Source organism: Scomber japonicus, chromosome 8 (assembly GCF_027409825.1).
Source record: "Scomber japonicus isolate fScoJap1 chromosome 8, fScoJap1.pri, whole genome shotgun sequence".
Classification (NCBI taxonomy): domain Eukaryota; kingdom Metazoa; phylum Chordata; class Actinopteri; order Scombriformes; family Scombridae; genus Scomber; species Scomber japonicus.
In genome coordinates, this window is record NC_070585.1 from 19,918,735 (window position 1) to 19,932,723 (window position 13,989).

Here is a 13,989-nt window from a genome sequence, read left to right on the forward strand (position 1 = left end):
ACACTGCTGCATCTGACAGCCATGGCCACAGAGACAGGCAGCAAACAAGACAGCTGAGAAAAGACTTCACTTTATTATTTTCTATAATTAATGAGCAACAGTCGCAACAAATTAGGACAGAGGGAGGCTGAGGCCTCCCAGTGTGCTGCTCTGGAGCTGAGAGGAGTACACTGGGCCCTACCACCAAATGTTACACACCCACAGACCTTTTATAGTGTGGCTTTGCATACTTTATTTAAGCTTTCTGCATGCAGAAATGCCACTTAGAGTGGAAGGGGCAGAGAGATACTGTGCATCCATCGTGGGTTCTGAGTTGCAGCTATATGTGGGTGGAATAATGAGAGCAGAAACGTATAGCTCTGCCACTACAAGCTGAACCACCGCTGACAAGTGCAGTGGTGCCTGCTGAACAATTGAACAGGAGAGCACTTTACATTTCTGGCGTCTGCTGATGACATGTGCATCAGGATTATGTAAAAAGCTATGCCTCACTGGCGTTATTCTATGCTCATACTCACATGAGACATCACACATAAGACATTCTTACTCATGTGATGTAACAGCTATAAAGCCACTATCTCATTTGATTCACATATAAATGTATAGATATCAGTAATAACATTTTTCCTTGGTTTTCATGTTCTTTAGACTCATGAGAAGACTGAGCCACTTACTACCACCTAGTGGGGAGAAATCCATCCATCATCTAAAAATACATCAAAGAGGAATGTGTACATTTTGGAAAAAAAGAATGCAACGAGCAACTAGTAAAACTCACCCTCTCTAAAATGATCTCCTCATATTTGTACATCCCATCACTGCCATTTACCTGTCAAATGCAAAAGCACAATAGTTAGTTACATCACCGAGTCTGAACTATGTAATTTTCTAAAAATAGTTAAAGAAAAAAAAAGAGATGCATGCAAATGTTTTAGCTAAATCCTTTACCATATAATACCACGCAGACCTATGTACAGACTGAGCACTGAGAACCGTGAAAATAGGATTATTGACAAAATATACTGAAGATACATCCACCAGATTGTTTTACTAACTAAAAATAGCACCATGAATTTATGACGCTACAATACAAAGAAAGTGTCTTTCATTTTTGTAAATGCATATGCGCTGTGACACTAAATGTGCAACTGCAGAATGCACATTCCTCACAAATAGGCAGGGTCAATGGGATAATGGATGTTGGTCCACATGGCAAACAGCATGTTGCTACCAGGAGGAGGCCCTTTCATGCGCACACACAAACACGCTCATGCATGGACACAGAGGAAGTGTGAATGAGAGAGATGTATACTGTACAGAGAGAGAGAGAGAGAACAGATACTTACATAAGGGCCTGCATCTAGTGAGTCTGCGTTGACGATGATGGGGGGAGGGTTGGCCTGTGAATATGAAGAGATACACATTATCTCAGTGTGCGAGGCTGGCAGCACACAGACGTAATGCGGTACACACACTATCACTTGGGAGCAAAGTGAACGGATGCCATGGGAACAGTCAGTGAGTCTCCTTGGGGCTGAGACTGGGGGTAGGAGGGGGGCTTGTCGTTTGGAAGGTGTGAGGATTGAGAATGAGGACTGGGGCAGAGAGACCGCTGTTTATTAACAGCCACAGCAAGACGTCCTGAGGTCACCTCATAAAACAAAGTGGCTTGTTTGCAGCGGTTGGGACAATACTTTTACACCACATCAGCCCCACCCTACAAAAAGCAACATAACCCCCCCCCCCCCCAAAAAAAAAAACAGCATGTAGTATCACATACAGTACAGTAGGAATAATTTCATGGTCCAGTCACCACTTGGTTGATATGAAACAGACCTGTGCAACATAAGGCATGTATATACTTCTTCTTCGTTGCTTGCACACATTTCTTAAAATAAACCCAAACAGCAATAACACATTTACCCAAACTATACATCCATTTTATAAAAACTCATATTTCCCCACCAACATAAAATAAACAAACTTTTCAAAAACCTCCTTACTATAATCAAACATTATTACATTGTTTCATGTGCACCACAACATAACATACACTTACAATAATGGTATACTGCAGTCAAACCACATACACACACAGCCTGTTTCTAACACATGCTCTGAACACAGGTGGGAAATGTTTGGTACACATTCAGAGTTGGCAACATTTGTGTTTTGCAACGTAAATATGTAGAAGAGAAGAGAAATAAATAAGTCAGTAATAGAGTATGAATTGTATTGAAACTCTTCTCTCCCATTACTGATGATCAGATGGAATAGCTACACTAAATCCAGAAGAGACGTACTAAAAATGCAGCAAAGGTCAGGCAACCAAAAACCAAAGTATGTTCATCCTCAACTTCGACAGTTGCTGGATGTAGAGGAGTAAGGTAAAGGCATGCTTGCACTATCCATCAGATATCCTGCTGTTGTTGATGTCTTGACTTGTGTAAATCAGAAACATTACCACAAGACTGTAAGATGACATCTTTACATATCATACTTGTAGGATTTGTCGAATAAAGGATGTGTGAGTGCTCTTATGTAGTTTTGATTGCATTTTTGAGTTTTAAGCTGCTAAAAAATCACTGAGATTTCAGACATTATAAAATGAAGGGAACATAAGTCCTGCTCATATTATTCTCATACAATCACAAACATACATCTAAACTTGGTTTAGAGATCAGGTACATTGTATTATATGCAGAAAAAAATGTGCAATGTAAAAAATTGATTCTGACATCATCTAATCATTTAAGTAATTCATTAAGAAAAAATACAGAACATTTGATAGTTCCAGTTTTTCTCAAACATGTCTATCCTTATAAACTGACAACCAATAGTGTTTAGATTTTTTGTTTGGACAAACAAACAATTTTGCACAGAAATGCTCCTTCAAAATTTACCACATGTACTATTTTGTCTTTTTATGTGCACCTTGTACATGTTGCTGTATTGTATCTCTAAGTGAGCTATCCACCAGTGAAAGACACATTTCCATTCATGCTTGCATTAATGAAATTATAATAAGCATATTTCTCAATTTTTCGTTTTCATGGGAAAAATGCAAAAATATCTATGCAGATGTCACATGTCTTGTAGAAAATTTTGATGGGCATTTTTCACAGTTTTCCGACTGTCGTTGCAGCCCTGCTGGCACATATTGTTTCATGTTTTCTAAGAATTGTGTATTTGTTACAGTAGGTAACAAATGCTGACATCTCCTCTGCCATTTGATAATTGGGTCAACCTCAAATTATTAAAAATGTAATTAATTAATTACATTGACAATTCTGATTAATAAGTATTTGCTCTCTGACATATATTAAATACCATTTTGTGGAAAATGCTGATCACCCTGATTCCTTTGGGGGCTTGAAAAGAGTCAAGTACAAGCGCTACACTTTCTCCCTTCAATTAACTTTAAGAACAGTTCAGCTCTATTGTGCCACCTGGTGTTTCTTTCTCCACTTCTTTAGGCCTGCAGAGCGGCCACAGAAGCTATGAGACCTCCGGGGAAAGCTGCTAGGGTGGTAACAAAGAAACAGAGGTGTGAAGGAGGAGGCACTGGTCGGTTTAGGAGCAAGCTTAAAGGCCGTCCTCTAGTTCAGCACACCGGGCTGTCTGCTTTTTATTGATTTGATTCAGCTGTGTGGGTGAGGGGACGCTGACGGCGCTGCTCGGGGACCTTACACTTCCTGAGGTCCAACACTAAAATCACTAGCTGTCTATCTTACCCCTACCCTCCCCCACATCACCTGATTTCACCCTCTTACCTCTGTCTTACTCATATATACAGATACTGCCGGTGTCCAATTAGCTGACTCCAACTGAATCTGATCTTCCTCCCGAATCCTCACCATTGTATGCACATATATACATATCATTTATTACTTAAAATTAGATTTTAGTAGTAAATCATTTTCTTATATATTATGGAAACGCCAATGAAAGCCTCACAGTCAGTGAGTACATTATTATATTTAAGATCCAGGGAAAGAAAAAATCTGAAGACCCCCCCCCCCCCAATAATAATAACATTAATATAATGATTTAATGTTGTTCTGTAACATAATAAACACCTTCATTTTTGTAGCAAAATCAAATGAACCTTAAACTATCATACTCTTAATATTCATTATCTTCTAGGTATTTATATTATTTGTGAGTGTTTACTTAAGCTCAAATAGTGATCCTTTTTATGTTGTTCTATATTAAAATTCTTACATTATTTAAATTTGATCACATCACCTTTTTTTTAGAAATGTAAAGGTCTAAATTGAAGTGCCAGAAAATCTACTATAACAGATCACTATCATTAGGAGTGAAAAGAATGGAAACATCTTTTATCATGGTATATGTAATTGTGGAATATAAACTGTGATTGTGGTTTCAGTTCAGGAAAGGAATGAAGATCTGTTTGTGTTTAATACAGACAATCAAATACCTGATCGGTCAAGTTACTTCATCAAATCATGCATCATATGAAAAATCCAAAACTGTCATGAAGCACTTCTGCTCACTGAAGTATAAAATTGCCCACAATGGTGTAATGCACACAGTGAAATTAAATGCATAGCTACTTTGCCATAAATATGGCAAAATCCCTGGCGGTTGGCAAATATATCGCTAGCCCTAACTATCATGATATAACATAACATATAATGTCATTGTATCTAAAACTGCTACACAATTTTCTTTCAACCCTTTGGATAAGTATACTATAAAAAAAAACATTTCCACAACCATCACGCTGCATGAGGCTTGAAGCTTGAACCACACAGATCTGATCCTTAATAAATATCCTTCATCATCTCAAACTTTGTGTATGCTGATAATGAAGGCCACCCTTCAGATAAACAGGAGCTCTAGATTTGACCTGCTCCACTTGGTGGTGATGTGATATGACTCTGGACAGCTGTGGCTGTAACCCTCCACTCCTCCCCCCTCCCGGTCAGCACAATCAGGCCGTCGTTGTAATCTGCATATGGACTAACAGATGCTCCCGTCTGTGCTTGTGTTTGCACATTTCTCATCTTAAAACAACCTCTTAACACACGTCCAAAATCCAGATAAATTAATAGTAAATGTATCATGGGTTTAGAAGTCAACAGCAGTCGCTTTAGTGAATGGAAACTGTAAGCTCAGAAAACCAATGTCCATACAGCAAGCAGTGCACAAGGCAGGGATGAAACATAGCCTGAGGGCAACACAGGGGAATAACATTGTCCCTTTGTGATTGACAGACTAAGCTACTGAATCCGCATGTGACAAAACACACCTGTTACAGTATAATGCTTGCGGTGCTTATCATAAGTAGTGGACCATTGCTGCCCCGATGGGATCACTGGATCTACAAGTCCAGTTGAAAATAAATCAGTCTTTCCTATCAATCTTATAAAACAGCAGTATTATCCTGCTCTGGGATTGCTGTGTAATCCCTCTATCTGAATCTCACAAAACAAGCAAACAAAAAGGAATAATGGACGATAATCTCAACATGGGTTTGTTTAACATTTAGCAATTTGTTCAAGTAACTTGGATTAGATTGGATTACCCCTCCCTTCTTGGACTGTTGGTCACCTGTTCTTACCTCAATGCTAAACTGCTGTCCCAAGGAAGAATTTAAGACCATAAGATCTGACTGCCACTGAAGTTTATGGCATCTATCTCACAGTCTGTGCTATGACAGGCCATCAGGAAACAAGCAGGGGACCAATACAAATTTACAGTATCTGTATGGGATACTTTGATAGGAGACAGGCTAAGGATCACAGAGGTCAAAACAGGAAGGGATAGAGATTTCTGTCTGTGTGTTACAGATGAATGTGATCAGGGAACTCCAAGTGGTTCAATAGGTGAAGCAGTTAAAGTTAGCAGATGTGGTACAGTGCCAGAGCTGTGAACTTGGACTTAAGTGTCAGAACGAAAGCAGCTATAATCAGTTCTATTATGGATGTTGACTATGTTATGTAGAAGGTTTTGCTTGTAGTGATGGACACAGAGAATTTATTGCTCTCAGGTCCACAGAACATTTGAGTGCGTATCAGCTCATTGTTTTGGTTTTCAAGCCCACAACTTCACTATTTTGATTCACTCTTACTGCTTTTATCACCTCATTTCTAGTAGGCAGTAGGTGGCCATTTCCGCGAAAAAATTTCTAAAAGTCTACCTGCCGAGCACCAAACAGACTTGTATTTATCTGGGGCCAAAAGCACAACTCAATAGGAATGCCGATCCATATATGCTGGATGTGTAAAAAGGGCAATAGTTCACTAACAAGTTTAAGCATGAAATACAGATTCATTGAAAGGACTCATCTAAGTCTCATCTAAGTAAAAAACAGAATTTAGGGCTTAGAAATGATTGTATCAATTATATAATTATCATTCAGAAGCCTGAAAGATCTGCTTGTGAACATCTGAGACTTGAGAGGATATATGAAAACACCTCTGTATAGTACAAGTGTGACATATATGCAGAAATTGACCCAGTCGGGATACGATTATCATAAAATTCCCCTTTAAATTTAAAATATTAATGTTTAATAGTTTTTGATGGCTATTGCTCTTGATCTCTGCCACCTGCACTGCAGAGTTCATAGTTACAGCAGCTTTGAAACTATGAACATTCATACAGACAGGCTGTGACATGGAGGAAAGTGAGCATGCTGGACACAAAGACATCATGCACACACAATAACAATGAGTCCAGACTGCTTCCCCAGCATGAGAGCATTACAACAAGTCCCCACTGACCACCAGGAGTGATTAAAATTCACTCGCTACAGAGCTCTCTTCCTTTGACTCCCTCCTCTTGTTCATCTGTTTGTAACAGTTCAACTTGCATCAAAAATGCATCAATTTATCATCTTGCTCTTTTGTCAGTTTATGATATGTGTCTGTCTCTTGTCTCTCAGCATCATAGGGGATGTGTAGTATGTCTTGACAATGTTGGACCACACAACAGTTACTTGGCTGCAGACCCTCGGGACAGTAAAGCTACAAAGACTCCCACTGAACCTTGGCAAGTGCAGGGCACAGGCTTCATCCAAATTGTTAAATAATCAATGTGTTCCCATGGTAACCGGTGCTCGCACGGTATTGGCCGGCAGGCCCACTTAGCCACCTCCCCATGCTTCACCTCTCAGGGCTTTCACTGCAGTTTATGCGGCTCTGTTCTTGCACATGCCTGGCCATGGGCTGGATGTGCCTGACTGCCTTCAGTGCTCCACGTCACACACACTCCTTCAATCCATACGTCACAAGTTAAACTGAGAGAAGCGGTGTTCAAAAATAACATTATGGCTGCAAGTGAGGAGGGCTGATTTGACTAAATATCACACATTTTTATAATGTTGAAAGATGTGAATCCTGATCATTAGAAGCACACACACATCAGCTGACAGACATTTTGACATGGCCATACTGTGTTTCATAGCAGATTGTCTGCGAGACAAAAGAAATCATATATAAATCATACATATTTGAAATAAAAAAAGGCTTATTTTTTCACAGTGCTGTGCAGTGTAGTGTAGTTGGATTCTGCCTCTCTTTGATGAATACAGTAATGTATGTGGTAGATAATTGTCTAGAAAGCTAGAAACTGCAGAAAGCCAACACTGACACAATCATATTCTAAAAGTATGTAGATCATATTATCCTTATTATTTTTGCTATATCCTACATAATCTGTAGACCTGTGGATGTCCCTGTGTCCCTGCTGACTACAATAATGTTACACCGAAGGAAAGTTAAACCCTGGTTGCTCTTCTCCACCTGTCAGCATAACTTTAGGTGTTTTCAAACCCTCAGCTTCTTCTCAGGTAGACTGGAAGGGAAGAACAAGAGGGTTCAGCATGTGTATAGCAATGGTGTGCTGACAAGGCAATAACCCCTTCCTCCTTAGCAAACATTTCCACATCAGTTCCTCTCTCGCCAGGCACACCAACATGGCAGCTCAGTCTCCAGTGGTGACATCGCAGTGAAATATGACAGTCAGCCCTGCTCAGATGATGCACCCAGTCAGTCAAATGATACAGCCAATGCTGAAGGAAGCTCTTCCTGGGCCTAGAGTCAGAGCTAATATCAGATAGGGATACAAGCTGTGCTATGGCGTGCTTATGTTACCTACAAAAAATGTAATGTTTCTTTGGTTTTCTGATGCCTCTAGTGGTACTGTGTTTGTTTTCCTGCAGAATGTGGGATGAGAGACGCAGTCAGTGGTGCTGCTCTGATCCTCTGGCTCTCATTGGCCTCTCATATGCCACGCTGCAGTCCAATCAATACCTACTCAATTACCATGCACCCAACATCTCATTCACACTGTGGCCCCTGTGCCGGAGGGAAGAGGGAAGGAGAGAAGCAAGGTGAGAGACGGAGCCACAGGATGGATGGAGCAGAGAGGGATGAACACATGACAGCGAGAGATGTTTTACTTGCAGACGCTGTCGAAACTCAGTGTTGCATTCTTTGTCAGGAACAAATGCGGAATAATGAGATGTAATAAAGAAAATCCCATAGCAGTAAAGGTCAACTGCTCCTTCTCTCCTGCTACAACGCTAGCTGAATCCAGACGTTCATTTCAATGAGGCAGCCACAAGGAAATTAATTAGTTCAAACATAAAACGGCCCCATTAAAGGCTCAAAGTTTTTTGATTTGATGGCTATGATTGAGCATTGTGACTATGCTGCCCCCCATCCAAAACCCTCCCAACACACACCACAGAGGCACATTCATGAAACCATAATTAATAGCCCGTCACAGCTGTCAGCAGCAGCGCTCCCTCCTCATCTTTATGTAATATTACAAAAGCATGCTCTGGCTTACCTCTCTGTCATGCTGAGCAGCTCCAAATGAGAGCTGGCTAGTTTGACCTTCACAAGTGCAGCCACAGAGGGAAAAGTACTTAGTGCAACGAATATTCATAACAGTGTTGCTCGAGAAGGCCTTCTACAAGTCTGCTGACAATCGATTAGGATTGAACATGAGAATGTCTGTGTGTGTGTGTTGCTGTACTTTAATCTTGATGTATATATCAAATGTGGGCAGGTGGAGTGTGTGTGTACTTACAGGGCTAGAGTTGATCAATAATTACATATTGTCATTTATCAAGAAATTTCTGCTGTCCAACATAAAAATTCATGGCCATATGATTAGGATGCATATCATACAATAATCTTTGTTTTATGTCTTTCTCTCCTCTTATCTCCTGACAATAATAGTTAAAAATAGCCCAAAATAATCCTTAAAAAATCAGAGCTTTAAAAACGAATATGTTTGTGTTATCAGTTAATGAAGTTAATGTTTTATATATACAAAGAGTTTGGACGCATGCACTGCATGACAGTGTAGTACAGTTTATTGCTTGGACAATCAATTTGGTGATTGAATCTGATTTTGCATACATTTTCCAAATCATGATATATATCCACATCATAAAATAACATGTATTATGAAACACATGTATCATCCCTTTCATCATTGCTAGTGCAGCATCTAATGGGATTCTTTTTATTTTGAATAAGCCTGTTATTCATTATATTTCCTTTTTGATTGTTTCTTTAACTGATAAAATATAAGAGAAAGTGGAAGTTGTTTTGTCTGATCAACAGCCACACCCCCCCCCAAAATATTCAAACATACAATGATACAGAACAGATGTGAAATGATGTAAAATTGAGAACAGCAGCAAATCTACAGATTTCAGAAGATAGAAACAGTGAATGTCTGGTGTTTTAGTTTGATAAATAACTTGAATCCACTGACTTGATTATTCAAGTTGTTGCCATGTAATTTTCTTGCGATTAATTAATAGATAAATTGACTATTATTTCCTATTCAATCACTCCCCCTCATAACTACAGCAAATTGCTTTGCTAAAGATGTTCATTGTGATATCCTTGTTATCATTCTTTTACAATCCAGATACATTGGTATGTTAGCTACTGTCTGACCCTTACTGCTAATTCACATCAGTCACTGGTCTCACGCTCAAACAGCCAAACACCAGGACAAACCAACACTCTCTCACAAAGTAACAGCTCTGGTGAAAGTTACAACATGTGCTCTGTGTGTGTATGTGTGTATGTGTGTATGTGTGTGTGTGAGACTCTGTAATGAAGGAAGCTTGTCATGTGTGAGTGTCATCAGTATGCTTCACATAATCCCGCCCCCACTGCTTCCTCTACATCAGAGGTCACTGCAGCATGTTACCTCACAGCTCTTGACTAGTTGCTACCCCTTGTTGCTAAGCTGAGAGAGCTGCTAAGCTTGTTCCTCTCTGGTGTTTTGGATCCTGTGTGGAGTACTGGTGACAGTGCACAACCGCACACAACTGAGCGCTGCCATTTTGATGTTTTTGCGACTGCCACGCTGCCTCCTCAGTCAACAAGGGTATATTACTCATCTGCTGTGGTGTCTTTGTGGGGACAGTGGATTCTTTAGTTTTATTTATTTGAATGAATCTTCATTTTTTTTGTTTGTGTTTGCATATGTGTGCTCTGTGTGACGCTGCAAGGAAGCTGATGGAGTTGCTGAGGTAACAGACTCATTTTGATACGACAAGGTGAGACGTTTCACCACGCAAACAGCCACTAATAGATTCAGGGGAGAAAAATCTAGTGATTCATTTCCATGTTTTGAGATCTTTGTTCAAACACTACAATCATTTCTAGAGATGGCAAAAAAGACAAGGGGCAGCAAGATGAGTGGTTGAGTGAGTTAGGAATTAAAGCTGCACCATATATTCCTTTTTACCAGTTACAGTTTTGGGGGACATTTTAGAGGGTAGAGGGTGTCATATGCTGTACAAATCATACAAACTTATGATTTCTTATTTAAAAATACATAATAAATATTAAGCACATTATATAACAAAGTATGAAGTAATTTGACTTGAATATATCAGATACTGCTGTACACCTACTGACACTAGAGGATATTTTACATCCTAAACTCTTGAAATCTTATAAGTCTCACATGTCACGTTTCTAACTTAACAAGCCACTTTCTATTAAAATGATGCTAAGCTGCCTCCTTCCCCACTTGTAATGCATTTGACTATAGGAAAGAAAGTACCTTGCTATAGCTAACAGGGATACACATAAAAATGAACAATCACACCGGACAGTCCACAATGCTCTGCACTTCTTCAATGAGAGCACTCTGCTCTGTTTCACTGTGCTCTGATGCACTATTGCCATCTTCATCTTCCTCTATTTTTTCTGAGCTCTCCAGAACAAAGCATTCAGAGCTGCAATTAGACCCGTGCAGTTTTTGTCTTGACTTTTTGTTTCTTTTATTGGGGGAACATTGGACTGTCATTCTGCTTCTTGAACTGTACGTTGCAAATGCTCCACCACTTTAACTCATCTGATCCATTTTTGTGCAAGAAAAGAAGATGTTTCACTGATTTTCTTAACCTGCCTTTTCCACCAGATGCCTCTATTCCAATTGGTTTCCTGTTTCTTTAAATGTGACCGTAAGTTTCCTGGACGTGAAAAAATAGAAATAAATATTCAGCTGGTTTTGGTTCACAAATCAAAATCATGAGACAGTGATAAAACAACTGAGAGCAAATACAAAGTGCCTAGAGCTTCACTGTTAAAATAATACAGTGACAATAACAAGACTACCTCTGACCCAAAGCCCAATGAAAACCATTGGACCCCACCTCCCAGGGGGCTCAGCCTCTCTCTACAGCAGAGATCCTCCTGTCATGGTTGAGGCTTCATGCTGTTCTATAAGCTCCACTTGGGAACACCCACACATTCACATATCTCCATTCACTACCGTTGCCTGAGTTTTGGCTCACAATAAGTGTAGGTGTTGAAAGTGATGAAGAATTACAGTAAATAGGACAACAGGCGAGGCAACAAAAACAAGAACCGTGCCTCTAGTTTCCCTGTGATAGTTATGAATACATGAGCACATTTATCCATATGCTGATGTATATAGCGCCAAACAGCAGAGGGAAAAACAGGGCATTGTTTTAAACGTTTGTAGCACTTTGGTGATTGCCAAATCAATCTGCCTCCTGTTGAGGGTCCAGATTTGCCCTTCTCTGCCCACCTCAGGTTGTGTTCAGGCACGACACACGGCGTCAGGAGGGACGTGTCTTGGCTGAGATCAGAGCAGTGATCTTATTCGACTGGAAAGATGACACACATACACACACACACACACACACACACACACACACAGACACACACACACACACACACACACACACATACACACACACACACACACACTGATCTGAAAACATTCAAACCTTTAAGGCTTGAAACACAAACACTGGTCACCAGCCAGCCATCAAAACACAACAAAATATATGGACTGTGGTCATCAAAATAAAATATGAATACATTAAGATGAACATTTTGCTTTCTTGCTGAAAGTTAGATGAGAGGATTAAAACCATTCTCCTGTTTGTCTGTTGAACATAAAGCTACATCCAGAAGCTAGTTAGCTTAGCTTAGCTTAGCTTAGCATACACACTGGAAACAGGGTGAAACAGCTAGCTTCATTCTTAGGAAGGTAACTCAATCCAATTACCAGCACCTATAAAGCTGAATCTGTAGTATAAAGATAAAATATAAAGATAAAATGTTTTACAGGGTGCTATGTACCTGTAGACTGTAGAGGTGCTGTGATGCTGTGATACATATTACATATTATCCCTACATTCTGAAGACCCAATAACCCAATTAATAGCATAATAACAATAACAAAAATTATCATTAGTTGCACTCCTTGGTTATTAATATTATTTGAGCTTGAAGATTTCTATAACCATACAAAAACTGCAAAATATTTTTTTTTATACATTTGTTATATAATGTCAAACTTCCATAAAATGTGCCTACTTTGACTGTTAATAAAGCAACTCTGTCACAATGAGATCCACATGCTTGTGTGACAAAGTAGTTGGGATTTGTTTTTTTTTGTAACAAACAACATCATGAGATTAAAATGGGGAATGAAGTTTCAGGGCGGATTTGTCCCTACTAGAAAAATTAAAATTGTTTATCACTCAGTCAAAGTGTTCCACAGGATCAAAAAGAGAACATATGTACTTGACTTAATATTTCATCACATAATCAAACTCCAGTGACAAGCGGATAGTATGTACAGTAATGTCTGTTTATAAATCAAATCAAATGAGCAAAAGGCAGAAAATGTAATTCCCTGAAGAGCTCTACAATGTATTTGCATCAACTAAATGACACATCAAACAACTATGTTTAGATTTACATTTGGACTTAGTGAATTAATTTCTTCAACACATTTTGATATTTGCTTAAATAAGAACACACATTTTCTGTGCACGGTCTGATGTCGCATCATTCCTCTCATTCAGACTCCCTCTCCAATCATTCTTGCATGCCGAGATATTCTAGTGAGCATATGCAGAGCTTGGATTTGGCTGATTACATAATTGGAAATTTTAATGGTGAATATTAATCCACAATGGCCCATATTGGGTTTCATAAGCAGGCTGATCAGGATCTGCAGGCTCTCGGTAAGCAGCGGCAGTCGACCGACAATGGAGCTATGGGTTAGAGAGCTCTTTATATTACACAAGTGGCATGGCTGACACAGCAGAGTAGTACCTCGGAGAGTACCACTACAATGTTCAATAGTGCTGTTCAGCATATACCTACTGCATATTTTTTAGTTGTTCTACGTCATTGCAACTACATTTTACTATATATAAATAGATGGAGTATTCCTTCACTTGTACTCGTGTGTCAAAAACCTCTTGGAAATCTAGAAGCCTTTGGCCGCTTACGTATCAACATTGCAGTCTGTGGGTAATTAGCTAGCTGAGCAGCAAAGCTACTGTGCAGCTCTGACTGAGCCTGCACCATGGCAACACACAGGGCTGTGTCTGAGCACAGGCTCCTCACTGCTTTCCGTTCCTTTTCCTTCCTTTCCTCACCCCCTTTTTTTCTTTCCAGTCCTCTTCCTCGCCGACTAACCCCTCTC

General features: G+C 39.6%; 1 protein-coding gene across 2 annotated transcripts in view; it reads right to left on the reverse strand.

Annotated features, from left to right (window-relative positions):
* dlg3 (discs, large homolog 3 (Drosophila)) overlaps nt 1–13,989 on the reverse strand; it is a 79,258-nt gene that overhangs the window by 29,608 nt on the left and 35,661 nt on the right. For both annotated transcript variants that reach the window (XM_053323207.1, XM_053323208.1), the window contains 2 exons: nt 1,347–1,400; nt 779–829 (listed from right to left, as the gene is read on the reverse strand). In XM_053323207.1, coding sequence (XP_053179182.1) covers nt 779–829; nt 1,347–1,400 — 105 coding nt within the window. The remainder of the gene's footprint in view (nt 1–778; nt 830–1,346; nt 1,401–13,989) is intronic.